Source organism: Passer montanus, unplaced genomic scaffold (genome assembly GCF_014805655.1).
Source record: "Passer montanus isolate IOZ18808 unplaced genomic scaffold, ASM1480565v1 scaffold18, whole genome shotgun sequence".
NCBI lineage: Eukaryota > Metazoa > Chordata > Aves > Passeriformes > Passeridae > Passer > Passer montanus.
Genome location: NW_024365381.1, coordinates 19,553,427 through 19,570,904, shown reverse-complemented (window position 1 = coordinate 19,570,904; position 17,478 = coordinate 19,553,427). Strand labels below are relative to the sequence as shown.

The 17,478-nt window shown below is 40.4% G+C and overlaps 2 protein-coding genes across 9 annotated transcripts in view; one reads left to right on the top strand and one right to left on the bottom strand.

The window, feature by feature from the left end:
• Positions 1-9,572, bottom strand: part of TSHR (thyroid stimulating hormone receptor) — a 44,364-nt gene extending 34,792 nt beyond the window's left edge. For 3 of the 4 annotated variants that reach the window (XM_039705445.1, XM_039705446.1, XM_039705448.1), the window contains exon 1: positions 9,369-9,572. In XM_039705445.1, the coding sequence (XP_039561379.1) occupies positions 9,369-9,544 (176 nt within the window). In that variant the 5' untranslated portion in view covers positions 9,545-9,572. The remainder of the gene's footprint in view (positions 1-9,368) is intronic. The other variant, XM_039705447.1, reaches the window with a different exon arrangement.
• Positions 9,573-17,185: 7,613 nt separating this feature from the next.
• CEP128 (centrosomal protein 128) overlaps positions 17,186-17,478 on the top strand; it is a 104,578-nt gene continuing 104,285 nt past the window's right edge. For all 5 annotated transcript variants that reach the window (XR_005627108.1, XM_039705462.1, XM_039705461.1 and 2 more), the window contains exon 1: positions 17,186-17,291. Coding sequence is in view for 4 of the 5 variants with exons in the window: in XM_039705462.1 (XP_039561396.1) it covers positions 17,205-17,291 (87 nt within the window). In the remaining variant the exon portion in view is untranslated. The remainder of the gene's footprint in view (positions 17,292-17,478) is intronic.

Sequence of the window (17,478 nt, the reverse complement as noted above, 5' to 3'; positions counted from 1 at the left end):
AAGTCGGGCATGTCAGCCAAAACTGAATTAGAGCAATTGCTACTACCTCCCCAGAATTCTCCATTTTCTTTGCAATAAATAGTACATTCTTCCTCCTCAAACATCTGATGCAGGGGTGGCATGTACCTTACCCATCTGCAGGAAATTTCAGAAAAACCCACAATATTTAAGGGAGATACTTATCAACAGCCAAGCTCTTAAGAGAATTAATCTCCAGCAGACTCTCCTCTAAATAAAAAAGGAGGAAATACTTTTGAAAATCAGCCTATAATAGCTGTTAAACTTACAATCTGTTGTTGTTAATCTTTGGTTTTCCAATACAGTTTGGGAATACACTTACAGAATATCTAGTCAATGAATAGTTTGAAGAATAATCAAGAAGAAATGAAAAACTTTCCCCCTAGCTGTTATTTAACAACAGTTAAAGAAGAAAAGAAATAAACAAATTGGGATGATTTCCTGATTCTATTTTGTTTCATAATGCCAAGTATCTGATTACTACAATTATATTTGATTTACATAGCTAAATATATTGTCCTCTAGGGAATTATCAAGCTTCTGGAACTTACATACAAGAAATAAAACTGGAGAAATAGAGTTTAATAATAACAATATATGTAGAGATTCTCCAAGGTTTTGTCTTGAATTAAAGTATAAATTAAGAGAATATACATTCCTATAATCTCAAGGGAAGAATCTACTTCCCCAGTCTACCTTCTCCACTCCATATACTTGCTACAAGAATAAGTAAAGACTTCTACTTTTCCAACAGTGGGTTGATGTTTCTCCTGACCTCAATACAACTGGCTCCAAACAAGCCCCCAACCACAGGAATGTCAATTGGTCCAGAGGTTGTCCATATAGATGCCACAGCAGTATCAGTGATATTACTTCCGTAAGATATATTAGGGAAGCAAATATATATTTTACATAGTTGCCTCTTCATTTTTAAAGAATTTTTAAATGCACATCTACAAAACACAATAAATAAATACACACCACCCAAAGAATTTCAGATTTAAATGACATGATTTATAATTTGAATCGTGTCAACGAAAGCTTTATGTATTTTAATGAACTATTCTCCACCAATATAGAGGGAAAAAAATACCATATGTCAGCATGAAACAGAGTTTGTCAATTTGAAACAAAGTAAAAAAGTTTACATTCAATTTTTTTTTGAGAAAATTATAACAAGCAGTGATGTAGCTTTTATATAGGAGAAATAAACACAACAACAAAGTAATGGGTAGGTGAACAGCTATTGACATATTGGTTTCTGGTTTTTTATATCTAATTCAACATATTTTTTAAATTATTATGAAATAAATGCATTTTAGTCTTCCAGTGGTGCAAAAATAACTATAAAAAGGCATTTCGCATAGTGAAATTCATGCTGAGCTTATCAGAAGATGATTACCACCTAGTGTCCAATGCTAGTATTACCAATGTAGTAGGAATGAGGGAAAGATTCACACAGCAAAGGAACTCTGCAAAGTAGGGAATCACTTATGTATATGCAAGACTACATAGCTGCTTTTCTACAACTAGTAGAAGTAGTATGAGAAGCATAAAAGGCTGTGACTCTCTAAGCACTGCCCAACAATAACTAATACATCCTTGAATAACCAACTTTTTTTCCAGCACAAATACAAATCCAAACCAATCCATAGCACCATACTTGGTACTATGAAGAAAATTAACTCTATTCCAGCCAAAATCAGGCCACTTGTCTGCAACTTTTTTTTCTTTTCATTTGCTCCCAGGCCTCTTAAGTCCTCTGCCTGGCAGTGCAGCCTGAGGAAATGGAGCATTACCTGGCACAGAGGATAGACCAAAGAAGCACTGAAGTGTACTGGACATACAGCAATCCATGGGACCAGACATGTTGCACCTAAGTGCAATGAGGATGCTGGCTGACATCATTTTGAGGCTACCCTCTTATCTTTGAAATAATCTTTGAAATAAAGCAGCATGCACATCTTCTAGTGCGGCACAAAGGAGGATCTGAGGAAACACAGGCTGCTATGTAGTAATTTTTTGTGTGCAAGTAATTTCATACATTTCAATGCCCTTTTGCAGGTGCTATGTAAACAAAAAAAACCCCTTTATTTTCATCTATATTTCTACCTTAATATTTCCTAACATTCAGTTTGACTTTTTGACCTCTGCCAAGCAGCTGGCAGCAATTACAGGCACTTAGTGGTTCTCTGATTAAAAGCAACAGTAGCTAGCAATTAGAGTCTATTCTTACTCTCTTTCCCTGTAGGAAGTGAGCCTCTTCTGACTATTCTTTTCTGAAAGTTCATGGTCCTGTTTGAACTCTCTTTGCAGCAATTTATAGGCTTTTAGTTTAATATTTCAGAAACACAGCTCTTCTCTATTGTAGTTAGAGTACGTTTTATAGCAGGCCATCATAAAAGTTTAAAGTTCAGGGTAAAAAAGGTAGCAGTACTGGGTTTAGGTAAAAATCAAAATTTAGTTCAAAAGTAATGAAATAGGTATGCCTGAGATCACAACACAAGAAAATAGATGAGGTAGTAGGGTTTTAATATGGCAGTTGGGTGAAGTCCCAGGCAACCGGAAAGGACGAAGCATTGAACCCATCTTTTGAAAGGGTGGAAGGGAGGACTGGGGTAACTATTGACCTGTCAATCTCATCTCTGTTCCTGGGAAGATCCTCCCAGAAGCTATGCTAAGGCACATGGAAAACAGAGAGGTGATTTGAGACAGTCAGCACAGCTTCACCAAGGGCAAGTCCCGTCTGACCAACCCAGTGGCCTTCTCTGATGGAATGACTACATCAGGGGACAAGGGAAGGGCTACAGATGCCATTTATCCAAAGCTCCAACTGCACAGGGCAAGGGAGGGGATTCTGCCCCTCTGCTCTAGTGAGACCCCACCTGGAGTACTGCATCCAGCTCTGGAGTACTAAGTACAAGAAAGATGTGGACCTGCTGGTGCGGGCTCAATGGAGGGCCATGAATATGATCAGGGAGCTAGAACCCCTCTCTGTGATGAAAGGTGGAGCTGGAATCCCTCTCTATGAGGAAAGGTTGAGCTTCTCTTCTGCTGGGCTTTTTCAGCCTGCAGAAGAGAAGGTTCCAGAGACACTTTATTGCAGCGTTCCAGTACTTAAAGAGGGCTTCTAACAAAGTTGGGTACACACTTTTTAGTAGTGCCTCCCACAATAAGGCAGGGCATTATGATTTTAAAATAAAAGATGATCAATTCAGACTAGATGTAAAGGAGACATTTTTATAATGACCGTGGTGAAATCCAGGCACAGATTGCTCATAGAGGTGGTAGATAAATAATCTCTGGAAGCATTCAAGGTCAGGCTGGATGGTACTCTGACCAACCTGATCTAGTTGAAGATGTCCCTGCTCCTTCAAGAGCTGGTTGAACTAGATGGTCTTCAAAGGTAGATTCCAACCCAAACTATTGTATGATCCTATGCTAAATTATAGTATTAGGTTTCAATTCAATTAAATTATTCAATTTTATATTTATGTATCTACTTATTTGTGAGAAAGAACTAGCTCAATTTTTTAATGTTGTGTGATTTAACCTTTTTTTGTAAAGAGTGCCATTTAAAATGCCTATTTCTTTACATTCAGACAGATGACACTCACTGGAGTTCAAGTGAGAACTAATTTTCTTTTAGTATGTGTCAGCAGCTCATTGCCTACATTTAGGCTTAAATTGTAGTGTTTACTATAGCTGGTCTCATTGCTTCAACTTGAGTCCATAGCATTGCACTTTGCAAAATCCTGAGTATCATTTTCCATTGACTTGGGTAAGGTATCAGGACACTGGCTGGTTTGTACAATCTTGAATAGAACAGAAGGTGTTGACATAAAATGGCCTTTTGCAGATGGCTTACTTCTCATTTTTGAGTAAAACAAGCTACTTTTCTAGTCTCTATATTTTGGCTACCACATAGTAGCCAAAAGTGTGGTTAAGAAGCTGTTATGGTGTTATCAGCTATTAGAAGCATAGTAGCTACCTAAGTGTGTTTAAGAAGCTTTTATGCTATTAGCAGCTTCACAATAGAGATTGTTAATTTTTTTGAGAGTTTTTAATGTGTATTCTGTGAACATAAGAATATGTAAGGGCTGAGTCCAGCAGAACACAAAAGCATGTTGAAAGTTGAGTTTTGAGGAACTGAGACTGTATCCCTTTTTCCCCATACCTGTTTTGGAAGATGAGCATTTCAAAAAAGTCTCAATTTCACAAAAGTCTCTCTGAACAGTCACATTTGGTGATGAAGGCAGATCATTTAGACATTTTTAAAACACTTCCTGAGACAGTCCAATTTTCAAAATATGATCACCTTTTATGTACTGTTTGGAGGTTCTGTAAACCCATGTTAAGGAAAACATCAAACATTTCTTGACTTTGCAAATATATAAGCAGACTGTATAAGTCAGATTCATGAAAAGTTGCCCTCTCCACTGATATTAGCTATTTGCAAAAAAAAAATCTGTCAATTATTCCTTAGTAGTCACATGGATTTTTTTTTTTTATTTAAGCTTTTTCTTTCCTTTTACAGATTCAAGAGAAGGCTGTTGTGTGCTTCTGAAGTGTAACAGGTTGAAAATGTTATGTCAAAAGAAAACACTGTAATGAAAACCGATATTAGCTATTTGCAAAAAAAATCTGTAAATTATTCCTTAGTAGTTACATGGATTTTTTTTTTATTTAAGCTTTTTCTTTCCTTTTACAGATTCAAGAGAAGGCTGTTGTGTGCTTCTGAAGTGTAACAGGTTGAAAATGTTATGTCAAAAGAAAACACTGTAATGAAAACAGATTATAATAGCAATTCAAGATTCAGTGTAGTGTAACACTTATAGCATCAGTCTGTTAAACCACTGCTGAAATCAACTCCAAAAATAAGAGTTTCTAACTCTGGTATAAACTGCTCTTTTGCTACCATGATGATCAAAACTCATCATCTTAACAAACAAGGAAATGATACAAATTAATTTCTACTGCCTTATCACCAGTGTCTTCTGTAAAAATGTGTGGTATTCTCATTAAGGTTAATCTCTTCACAGCATTTAAAACAGAACTACTGGCAGTCCTCCTGCTTTCTGTTGAGCAAACTATGTGTGTAATTCAAAAATGCTGAAGTAATGCTTGTTTCTACATCTTTTTGGTTTGTGCTTGTACAGTTCCTCGCATTTGATAGCTTTCTGTGCCATGACACAGGAAATTTAAATGTTCCAAAGGTACAAGAAATGTTACCACTACAATGACTGATAAGGAATGAAAGAAAATATTGTATTCAACGTTCACAAGATATTATTTTGGTCTAGCAGTTTCTGTACTCTCTTAGTCCCTCATTCCTGTTGTTCATCTGCTCACTTTGAGTTGGCCTGGGTATGTACAGTAAAGCAGTGCACAGTTTGTAAGTTACTTCAAGAACCCTTAGAACAGTGCTTCAATTTACCATTGGGATTATGAACAAATCCTTTTGCTTTAACATTTCACTTTGACTGAGACAATAACACATACTGATGGACCTACTGTAAGTCAAATGCAGGACTGTTGTTATGTTAACAGCAGGATTATAGAAGCAATACAATGCCTTTCTAAGCAAAATATGTAGGTAAATATAATAACAAGCATCAGAATTGACAAATTATAGTTTTATGTAAAGCACAGTATTTAGGAAACATGTTGCAGCCATGTACATAGAATTATTTAAATCATTACCTGAAAGACAATTGATAAAACGGTTACATGGATTTGGTAAGTATAATGGTGTTTGGTAAAAAAAATAATGAATTATTTTAAGAAGGTTCAAATCTGGCTTTGTCTTCAGAAATAGTCAGAAACTTTTACAAATGAAAATAACCACATATTTTTTGGAAAATTAATTAATCGCAACTAAAACATTATTTCAAAATGTGTAGCCATTCTATATTACCTCCAGAATATACAGAATATACGGTATGGGCATTAATTAAAAGGCAGTACCATAGCTATGGCAAATTTACTGGAGCAAATGCTGAACTGTAGCTTAGTACCTAATGTAAAGAGCATATTCTTGAAGACTGCACTGGTTTTGTATCTATTTATATACCAGTTCCTCTGTCCTTGCCTAACATCCTCTTGTTCAATTTCAATCAAATTTGATTATGGTAATATGAAAATGGCACCTGGGTACAGGATGGAAACCTTATTAACAGGGAAGGGAAGGGAAGGGAAGGGAAGGGAAGGGAAGGGAAGGATTAAATTATTTTAGTAAGTGAATGCAGGAGATGTTATGCACACTGAATAAGAAGCAAAACTGTATTAGTTTTATTGTCAAAGAAAAATAATTAAAACCAACTAGAAATAGATTTATAAATGAAAATAATTAAGAATTGCATTGAGGTGATGCTGGAATGGTGATACCATCTGAATATGTCATCATAATGATGCCAAGAAGCATATTACAATAATTCAAGAATTATGATGCAATTATATCTTTGGAAAAATGTTCAGTGAGGTTTTGGTGATCTGTATGTGTAAGTAAACAAACAAACAAAAAATCTTATACTGAAAAAAGGACATCTCCAAGATCAATATCTGTGCATTCAGGAATTCTGGATAAGGACCTGCATTAACTATATTTGAATAAATAACAGTTTAAAATAAGCACACTTCTGGCTTAAGTTCATGTCACTTTTCTACTAAAAGAGTTAGAAATAAACTTCTATTGGAATTTCTTATAAGCATTTTTTAAAAAATGGTTTGCCTCATTCCCTTAAAGTAGGGTAGAGAAATGAGAACAGTTCTGACTGAATAATCAGAATGAAACTTTAATTGGAGTTTCAAGATCCTGTGCATTGAAAAGAGCTCATAATCTCCACAAGCTGGCAAAGTGTTCCTAGACTCACCAGTCTCTTAGTCCTACAAACCCTACAAAACTGAATAGCCACACAAAAAACTTTTGAAATTGGCAATCTTGAGGTTCACTCGTTACCACCAAGAAGCAGAATTACTTTGCCTAAAGTAACAAACTTGCTGCATTTCGGGAAAATTGCAGAGTTTCAACATAAAATGTGCAATATGTACAGCTACATATTTCACCTCAAAGAAGCGTTTATTTGTTCTTAAGGTTAACAGAAGCTTCAATTATTTTGGAACCTTTTTCTTTGATTCAGAACTGCTGCCTATTGTACAGCAAAAGGATGAAAACATGACGGAATCAGGGGCACACACTTTATAATCTCACACGAAATTCTGTGTGTTGTTTTAACTGTTGTCTTAACATGTGCAAATAATCCAGTCTGAAGCCTCTGAAAGCACTCTGAACAAAAACCACATATAGGTAAATGTTATGACTCCCATTTAGCACATGGAGGAAAAGAAATATTAAGACATTTGCAGAGAGCAAGGGACTACAGAATTTGGTACAGTCCACCAGACTTCAGCAATTAAATAAGAGAACAGAAAGAAATAAACACACTTTATCTGGAGAGAAAACTTCAAATTGAAGTAAAAAAACTGTGGTGGGGGTTTTGTGTTTGATTGGGTTTTGTTTTGTTTACTTGTTTGTTTGGCCACGCTGTGTGTGAAAAGAGTTCTGTCTTCCTTATTTTCTCAGATAATTCTCCCATTTGCTTTCAAATAAAAGACTATGCAGCACATGTTCTACTGCTTCTACCATACACTATAAAATCACAATTGTCATTACCCAGAATATTTTTTGATATGGCAGGGAGTACACATCTTGAGAAGTTTGCAATGGTCACTCTAATAGGTGCACATGATTAAATTTCACCCCAAATAAACAGAAAAATATTTATCTGTTGTTTTTATTAATTACTTTTCCCATAGAAATAAGATCTTCACAGGGTGCTTTTGTCTTTTCAAAACAATGGCTTATTATTTTACAGCCCCCACTACTACAGGTGTTTAAAACACTAGAATTCCAGTGGCCAAAGTGCTTTATTTGTGGAGCTGTATGCAGAGAGGTACTTCTCAGCCATCAAACCAGTATATTTCAAGGGAAATATCAAATTGCACTATGTGATCTCATTGTTTCTATTAACTATTTAAAATGCCTGTACAAAGGCACTTTCTCCTATGAACTGAAACTGCTATACTTTCTAACTTATCACGGTAGATTTCAAAGAACATACTACTTGGTGCATGTCATAACATTACTGCAATTTCAACCTAAATAAACTGTGTATATAAAAGTATAATAACAAAAAAACTTGTATAATTTAAAATCTTATTAACTGAAATACTGCAGTCTAACCATCCAAAAAATTAAAGGCAAACAAAAATAATGGAAATAACACAAATATTTTTTTTTCTTTCTAGGCAAGTGACCAATTTAAGCTTTTATTTTCAGTGTTCAAAAATCTGAGAAGCATTCAAATAAGTGCAAATAATTTACTGTTCTTATTTATATAAAGTCCATATTTATATAAAGTTCTTATTTATATAAAATCCTGAGAATCATTATCAAGACATAAACAAATCAATCTGTTACTGGTTTACCTTACAATTAAATCAACTGAGTTTGAGTTCATTTACATTATCAGAAAGTAATCTATGTCTACAAGTGAACCTTCCCATAGAGACTATAAAACTTTTGTACCTCGAGAAACAAAGTAAAAGCCAGGAGTGATTAATCTGCTCAGCTGTAGCTGACAGGTGCCATGTCAGTCTCATCACAATATTTGACTGACAGATATGACACAAGATGCTCATCTGGACTGGCAGCAGGAACCTGGACAAGATCTTCTACTGTGCCCATAGTGTACCAAACACTTAGGCTGAGCTATCTGAATTACTCTATCACTTTGGCAAGCTCTGAAGTTGCTGCTTTATCCCAGACTCCACACTTTCATCTGAAGTACCCTGTCTCCAAGACAGTATACTTGGATTCTCAGTTCTCACGGATTCTTTTTCTTTTCCGGCTTTGACAAAGAAGCTGAAAACGTACACAGGATTTTGTGAAAGTCTTTGTGAGGTTCCTATTGGTTTTTAATCACAAAATTTTGTTTGATCTACCTTTGCTTCCCCTCATCCCCTAAGCACTTGCCACACAGAATCCAGCCTACTGCTCACTTCGCCCACAAACAGCCCACTTATTGTCCCACATTTTTCACAGAACTCTTAAGATCCAATGAGCCATCTCTTCACAGCTCTTTAAGGTTTGAGAGTCACTTTTCCCACCTCCCCCTGCCACACGCGGTCTGCACACTGCCGTTCTGCTGTCCTGTACCGCCCAGGTAATCTGCAGCACCTCTCCCCTCTCACCGTTTCCTCATCCCATAGGACATCAGCTCAGAGCATCTCCTGTCTGCGAAGTGTGAACACTCACAGCTGGCTTCCCTAAACCATCCCAATGTACTCACAGGGTCTGGGTGTCCTCCGGAAGGCTGGGAATAAAGTAGATGTCCCTGCAAGTGATTTTGTAGTCCTCCCAGTCGGAGCACTCGCAGAAGGCTGAAGGACACCTCTCTGTGCCCTGGCTGCACAGCACCAGCACCAGCAGCAACTGGTGAAGGAAGGCTACCGTGAAGCACAGCATCTTCCGCCGTCCGCTCCCGCTCCGCTCCTCGCTTCTCCGAGGAGACGAGGAGATCCAGAGCTGCACGGGCAGACCACGCTGTCCCGCCGGGAGAAGCTGCCGGGGAAAGGCGGCACCTGTGCTGGACAACGCCGCCTCCCCGCTAAGCGGGGTCAGGAAAGGTCTCAGCAAGCCCTGAGCGCCCTCGCCATGGGGCAGGGTCCCTCTCCTCGCCGCGGCCCCGCGCCCATCCCGCCGGCCATTCTGGACCTGTCCCCCCGCTCCTCCGCACCCCTCCTGCGGGGTGCCCCGGGGCCCGTTCCCGGCAGTGCCCCGGCTCTCACCGCGGCAGCCGCTCCCGGGACCCGCCGCTGCCCGCGCTCCGTCCGCACCCTGCGGCTCCGGGGCCGCCTGCCGCGGCGGCCGGGACTGCGCGGGGCGAGCGGGCTACGGCCGTACCCAGCCCAGCCCAGCCCTCCCCAGCCCTGCCCGGCTCTGCCCAGCCCGGCAGCGGGACCGGCCCGTCGAGCCCTTTTCAAAGGCAGCGGAGAAACGTCGGATCCCGACCATTCCTGCTGGCATCTTTGCAAAAAGGAACAGGAGGAAGGGGGTTGAGTAAGAACCATACTAACTCACCTGTGGAAGCAATGAAGTTAAAGCACACCTTTGCAACAAGCAAATATTCACTGACTGCAAGTTAGATACGCACTAAATGTTTAAAAAGCAGTTTAAAAAGCACTGAAAGTCCAAAAGAGTGATTTTGAAAATGAGAGGATAGAGCAAAAGAGGAGAGAGTAGCATTTCCCACATTATCAGACAAGATAAAATCCATTCACCAAAGAAAAAAAAATGGGGGAAAAAAATCTAACCTTGACAGAAATAAAGTGGAATTGTTGTACCTTAAGTAGGTACACAACAAGAAAAATGTCAACATAAATGTTTGTAGTCTTCAGAGGAGGAAACTTGGAAATGTAACCAATGTAATGCCCAGTATAAATTAGATTACAATATTCTTGGATAATTAGTATTCTTCAGCTACATTTCAAACATATTCTCCAGCTACATTTCAAACAATAGTTATTCAAACATTTTGAGTACAATACATCAGATACTACTTTGATATAACTCTTTAAAAGTACTTTAAGTCAGTTGACCAGTATGTGTTTCCTAAATGCAATAAATCCCCTCAGTACATCATTTTAAGGTAAGCAAATGATACTATGGCCATAAAGAAATTTTAATATAAATCCTGATCTTATGGGCTTATGTTAAGCAGATAGAACTTGTGTAAGTGAGGAATCCCATCAGTTACACTTATCTCATGTAGGATAGCATGTTGTTTGGGGTGTCCCAGAGAGAAGTCAAGCTGCAGCACCTACAAGTGTCCTTGAGAATTTCACACTGCATTGCATGAATTCCCTTAGAAACACTGGCTGTCCTCTGCCCTGTTCAGTCATGTCCTTCTGACACACTGCTCACATCTGTAACTCACCTGAAGCCCTAAGAGCCACCACTCACCACCACATTTTGGTGTCTGTACCAACCTGACTAAATAACAACAAAGCCACAGGCAGATCACTGAATTTAGTTGACACAGGCTGACACAAAGCAGACATAACCATCTAGCAAAACAAATGTATCATCAAAGGAATTTCTGTTTTCTTTTGGACCTATCTCTTAGCTGTCATGAGCCTATTCTACACCTGACTTTCAGGTGCAGTGGGTACAAGTTATATTTGTGTCTTCCAGCAAACAATATTGCCTGTCATTGTCCAAAGGCAGCTTGTCAGCTTCAAGTAGAGTAAAATTCTCTTCCAGCTTAATCTCTGTTTTCTCACAACCAATTTTGATGACCTAGTATGACTCTGAGCACAACAGAGATGTTCTTACTTCTCACAACATGACCTAGTTTGCCAGAAAAGACCAGAGATGTGTATCCCATCTCTAATTACACTACTGCTGGAGTGATTTGTTGCACTATCTTGTGTGTACTCTCTGGCAGCCTGCCTCTCTCCCTCTTTTATTCTGACTTCAGAGTTACTTTTTATGTTTCACTGTGTATAGGCAAAGCAAAGGAAAAACAGATTTATTGGTGGGAAGATAAGTAGTCCCAAGATTTTAGTCATTTCAGTAGGTTATCATAAACCAAATACTCACTTGTCTGGTGTACTTACCATTACCAACAGGGTAACCTGCATTAGCTACTCCATCATAATTGTGTTTCAGATTCCTAAACAAGAGGAAGGGTCATTTGCTTCACTGCTCTTTCACTGAGAGCGAAGTATTTTGGACTACCTTTCATTTTTTAGGGAAAAGGAACATGCATATAAATACTGGCATCAGAAGCTTTGGCATGGCAACAGCTCCCTGGCAGTGGTGATAGTCCAGAAAGAGTTAATGGAAGGAAAAGTATCTTCCCAGCTATTTCTAAGTGAACAAAAATGGAAACAATAAAAGGTTCTGTACTAAAAAAATGGCAAAGCTGACACAAAGATGTTTGGAATAGACTCTAAAATAAATAAGAACTGCTTAATACACGATTTCTGGGCTTGAACCATAAATGAGAGAAGCAAGGGACTCCTGTTGTTGAAGGCTGGATAGCTTTGAAGGAAACACGACAGAACACGTATAGATAGAATGTCTTCAGCCTGGGAAGAGCTCCAGGTCTGGATGCACCTCTTTCTGTGCTTCAAGACTTGGCTTGCACATTCTGGGCCAGGAACAGAGTTTGGGGAGAAAAATGACTGTTGCTAACCACATGGTGTTTCTGTGGGCACTGGCTTTGCTCAGGAAAAGTTACTTTCTAAGTAAAATGATGTTTGCATTGTAGTTTCTAGCATGTTTAAGGAATTTTCTGGTTACAAGTTTGCAATCACTGTTCAGTTGTTTCCCTCTGTCAGGGCTCTGCCCTGGCCAACCTAACCACCCCAGCAGCATATACCCTCTCTGACAGCTCTGGAGCTCTGGGTCAGCTCACGCCCGAGCTATTCAAACACTGAACTCATTTCCAGCCTGATTCCCATAGCCCTGTCTTGCTGACTGGTTTTCCTGCGTTTACTGGGGACCTATGAGGAAGGTAGCATTGTCTCATCTTGTCTCCTTGACAGACTTGAACCTAGATTGTAGTCTTGTCTCCAGGTGTCTCATCTTTGTCTCATCTTCTCTCCAGTCTTGTCTCCTTGACAGACTTGAACCTAGATTGTAGTCTTGTCTCCAGGTGTCTTTTGCTTCTCATATCTGGACCCTGGATCTATTTTCATTCCTTGCCTTGCTGTGACTGTCAATATCACCAACCCAGTCCCGCTGAGATGCTGCAGGACTGTGTCCTGTTGGCAAGGCCACTCTCTGTGCTGTGGCCACGTTTGGCTCACAGCCTGCAGTCCCCTCCTAGAGCAGCCTGTCCCAGCTGAGAGCACTGATGGACCTGACTGTCCCTGTCTGGCCTCCACAAGGACCTTCCTCCAGCCTGCACAAAACCCAGCACCGTGTCACCTCCAGGGCTATCAGTCCCTGCCCCAGCACCCCACTGGGGCTGCCTGTTCATGGGCCCTGCTGTGCCAGCCCTGACACCCAGGCTGCCATCCTGGCCCAGCCTCAGCCTGTCCCAATTCCCCAAGGAGGTGACAGTACCTGGGGTTGTAGCTGCCCCCAAAGCCACCAGCTGCCCAGTCCCTAGTGGGGTTGGTGGGATGGAATGGGCTGCCAGGCCCTGTCTGCTGCTCGAGGAGGATCCTCTGTGGCTCCTGGTGCCTGGCCCTGAGGGAGCTGCTGGCCTTGCATTGCCATGCTCTGGCTTCTTCTAGTCACTTCAGTCCTTCTGTTCAACTTTTTCAAGAACAGCCCCAGTGATGGGGGATCTAAGAGTATATTTGTAAGTCTACAGATAACCCCAGGCTAGGGAGGTCTCTGAACTCTAGATCAGAATGTGAATTCCAAATAGAAAAACACAAGTAGCTACATGCAATAAGACACACCCCACATGGCATAAATATGGAAATATGTTGCATTTATAGTGTTGTATGGAGTACTTTATCATCAAGAAGGAGACAAACAAGATTATTGACAGGATAGTAAGGAAAATAGGAGGTTTAGAAACATGACCTATATTGAAGGAATGATAGAATGCATTTGCTTAGCTTAGTCAAGACTGCAAGTGTTTTAAGCTTGCAGTAAAGAACAAAAAGAACAATAATCAACAGTTCTGATCACATCAGTTTTGAAAAGTGATGGCATCTAGCAGCTTAGAGTGACTGGCAACTTTTCAACCCTGTAGAATATTAGTAAATGTCCCTCTTTTATATACTAAAACCAGTTAATGTATTAAAAGTATTACCAGCAAGTGTACATCCACAATTATAAATATAATCCTAAGAACAGACATGCAAAATCTTGTATGCCCTGAAGCTAGAGAAATTAAGTAATTTTTATCAATTAGAATGTCTTGTGCTCTGATTCAAATAAACAAATAGGAAAGAAAGTCACTTCTAAATCACTGTATATTGCATATTTTTTTTCCTGGTTCTTTTTCACAGACCCCTGCATGTTCCTATTAATTTAAAGACAGCAAGAATTGACAAGCACTCTTTTTCCACTGATACAGGCACTCCCTCTAGTGACAGCCACAGTTTCTCATTTACGTGAGAAACCTCATACATACCTTAACCACTGCAAGGCTCCGAATTCCATAATTTTTGTGGTGTTTTCTGAAAAAAATAACATTATTATCATCTGCCATATTTGATGTGGTTTCTCACTTATTATTTCACTGCTTATATGGCTTATACATAAATCAGATAAACCACAACAGGTTTGAACAAAGAAGCAATTGGGTCTAATCGGTGTTCCACATAGATCACCAGGTACCAACAGCCACATCTAGCAATATCTGCATGAGGAAATGTTTAAACTGGGAAAACAAATCAGTAAAGAGTAGATTAAAAGACTTGGTGGGCTTTTTTTTCTGACTAATTCACATGTTTTGCCATACTAGATGCTTGGAAGATATGCCAATTCCTACTTGTTTCTACTTCAGTATTGCAAATAATTTCTGGCCTCTCAGAAAAAAATACATTAGACACACTGCTTTGACACAGCATCATTCATCAAGTGTTTGAACAGTTATATGAAATATTTTTATTCTAGGTTCTTGAAAATTCATGTTCATATTAAAAAAATATCTTCTATTTCAAGGTAGTTTTGGAGTTTTATGGTTATGGGATATTGAGGAACACTTGTGTTTTTCCTTACTGTAAGAAAAATCCATGAAAAACTGTGAAAATTGAAATACCAAGTAGGCTGAAGGATAAAGAGGAGGTACTGCTGTATAAAGCCTTACAAAGCCTGAGGCTGTCAATTCTAAGAGTGCTCAGAGAGAAGAGCAAGATGAAACTATCTCTTGGCCTTAAGCAATTAGTTTAGGTAAGAATGATGAGAGCTGTTTTCAGGCAGGTATATTTGTCGACAGAAAGAGTTATTGAATCACTGAGTCACAGAATCATTGAGACTGGAAGGGACTCTGGAAGCCATCTGCCCAAGCCCCTGATCAAGAATGGTCACCTAGAGCTGTTTGCTCAGAACTGTGTTCAGACAGCTTTTGATTATTCCAAGGATGTAGATCCACAGCTTCTTCATGCAGCCTGTGCCTGTGTTTGGTCACCCTCAAAAATGAAAAGTTTCCTGATGATGATAGAAAGTCGTGTTCTGCTTGTGCCCATTGCCTCTTGCCTTGTCACTGGACACTCTCCCTTCAAGTATTTATACACAATGATGAGATCCTCCAAGCATTCTCCTCTCCAGGCTAGACAGCCCAGCTTTCTCAGCTTTTCCTCAATGGAGAGATTAAATATCCTGGTGTCCCTCATCATGTCAGTAGCTACCTCAGCAGCCATAGGTGCATCCCAGGGCCTATGGACTTATGTCTCTCCTTGTATATTTTTCCCCCTCAGGCTTACACTCCCTGTGCCTCTTCATCTAAAGTCAGCTTTCCAGGCATCTTTGACTTCATTCTGCTCTGTCTGCATCTCTTGCATGGGCATCCAGGCTTAGAAATAACCTCTAGGAAAAAATGAATTTGCCCTCATAATTCAGACTTCAGACAGATCTTGCACTTTTCTTTGACTTGGGTCATGGCACATCCTTCCTCTAATAAGGAGACCAGCATGTTTAATAGAAGAGTTTGACTGTTTATTACAAAATCATAAATAAAAAATGGCTTTTAAGCCTCACTGACTTTGGTGACAATTCATCTACCACATAGCGCTTCTCCTCTTTTATGCATTTATGATAGCTGTTCATAAAAGAACTCATTTTCACAGTACCATGAAAGATGAATCTGTAGGACAGTTATTTATTTTGTGGTGTCTTTTTTTTTTTGATAGCCTTGTGAAAGAAATAGTGAAACAATCTCCTGAAAGCTACATTAATAATGGCTTGTCATGAAGGACAAGTAGTTTAGTATGAAAAGGTATCATTGGTGACAAATGCAAAAATTCTGAAAATTAAATTTAAGCTTAAAAAAAGAGATATTATTTTTAAAATAGATGTAGTCCTTCTAGATTTTCTACCCTTAAGGTCTGTGTCCTCAGACTCAATACACATTTATTTATATATATGCAGTAATGTAATGGCTCAGAATAGTATTTCCTTTTTTAATTTTTTAAGGTTTTAGCCAAGATCTGTATTTGTATTATATATTTGCATCAGTCAAGGGGCACAACAGCATTAATCAAGCACCACTAACCTGAAGTAGGAAGACCATGCTGGCCTCTCTAAATGCAAGCACTGTCATGTTACTGTCTAACACAGCACTTCCGATAACAGAATGCTGGGATAGACGTTTTCAAATTCATGAAGTGTGCTGTAATCATACAGCATTCAAGTATGCCTGCTGTATTGTGAGCCCGTGAAACAGTCCTGCAGGACAGGAATGGAGGTAGACACTATGGATTGCCAGCCCCAGCTTATTACTGTGCTCAAAGGCCAATGGTCACTGTCTAGGGGTGGATTTCAGAGGCAATAGACATAATATATATTAAAAACCCCAGCTCACTGCATTTACCTTTGCCTGGAGTGCTCACCTATAGGTGATCAAATATTCCAGTGACTGTTGGCCTGTTGCAAGCTCTGCCCAAGTTGCAGAGGCCCAGGAGACATTTCCTGTCATCGGTCACAACATTCTTTATCCCTTTTCTCTCTTCAAGGCCAGAGTAGCAGTGTGTGTAATAGTTGGGGCGTTTTTACTGCACACAAGGGTAATAGATACCACGTTTGGGAGCGGGGAAATGCGTGGCTTAAGGAAACAAGAAGTCAAGCAACAGGAAGGGAGATGGCTCCCTGTAAGAAACAGCTGCTCTCCCCATCAGCCGTCTGCTCGGAAGGGGAACAGACTCGCCGGCTTTACCAGGGCAACAGCTTTTGTTTCTGCTCTTCGCAGTCATTTAGCTAACATGTTTGTAAACACTAATGTGTATTTTGTAAAAACTTGGCGTTTCACAAAACAACGTTCATAAACAGCGGAACCTCCCACCGCTCGCACCAGCGCTCTCCGCAGGCCCAGCGGCCTCCCAGCAAGGCGGGACCTGCCCGGCCCTCGCCGCCCTGCCGCCGCAAAGCCTCTCGGGAGTTGAAGTCCCGCACATTGTCTTTTCCATGGCTGGCCCGCGTCTTGTGGACTCCGTGTCCCATGGAGCGCTGCGGGGGGCCCGGCGCCCGGCCCGCGGCCCCGGCAGCTGGCGGCAGGGCGGCTAGTTCAAGTTGCCATAGCGGCGAGGTGAGGCGGACGGAAGGTGCCCGGGATGGGGCGGTCTCGCCTCGGAGCGCTGTGCGGTGCGGGCTGGGGGTGCGGGAAGGGCCGCGGCCAGGGCAGTGTGCGGGAGGCGGCTGTCCGGCTCGGAGCGCCGTGGGCGGGCGGGCGCGGATGGCAGCGGCGGCGGGAGGCGCGGGGTGCGGCGGCCGCG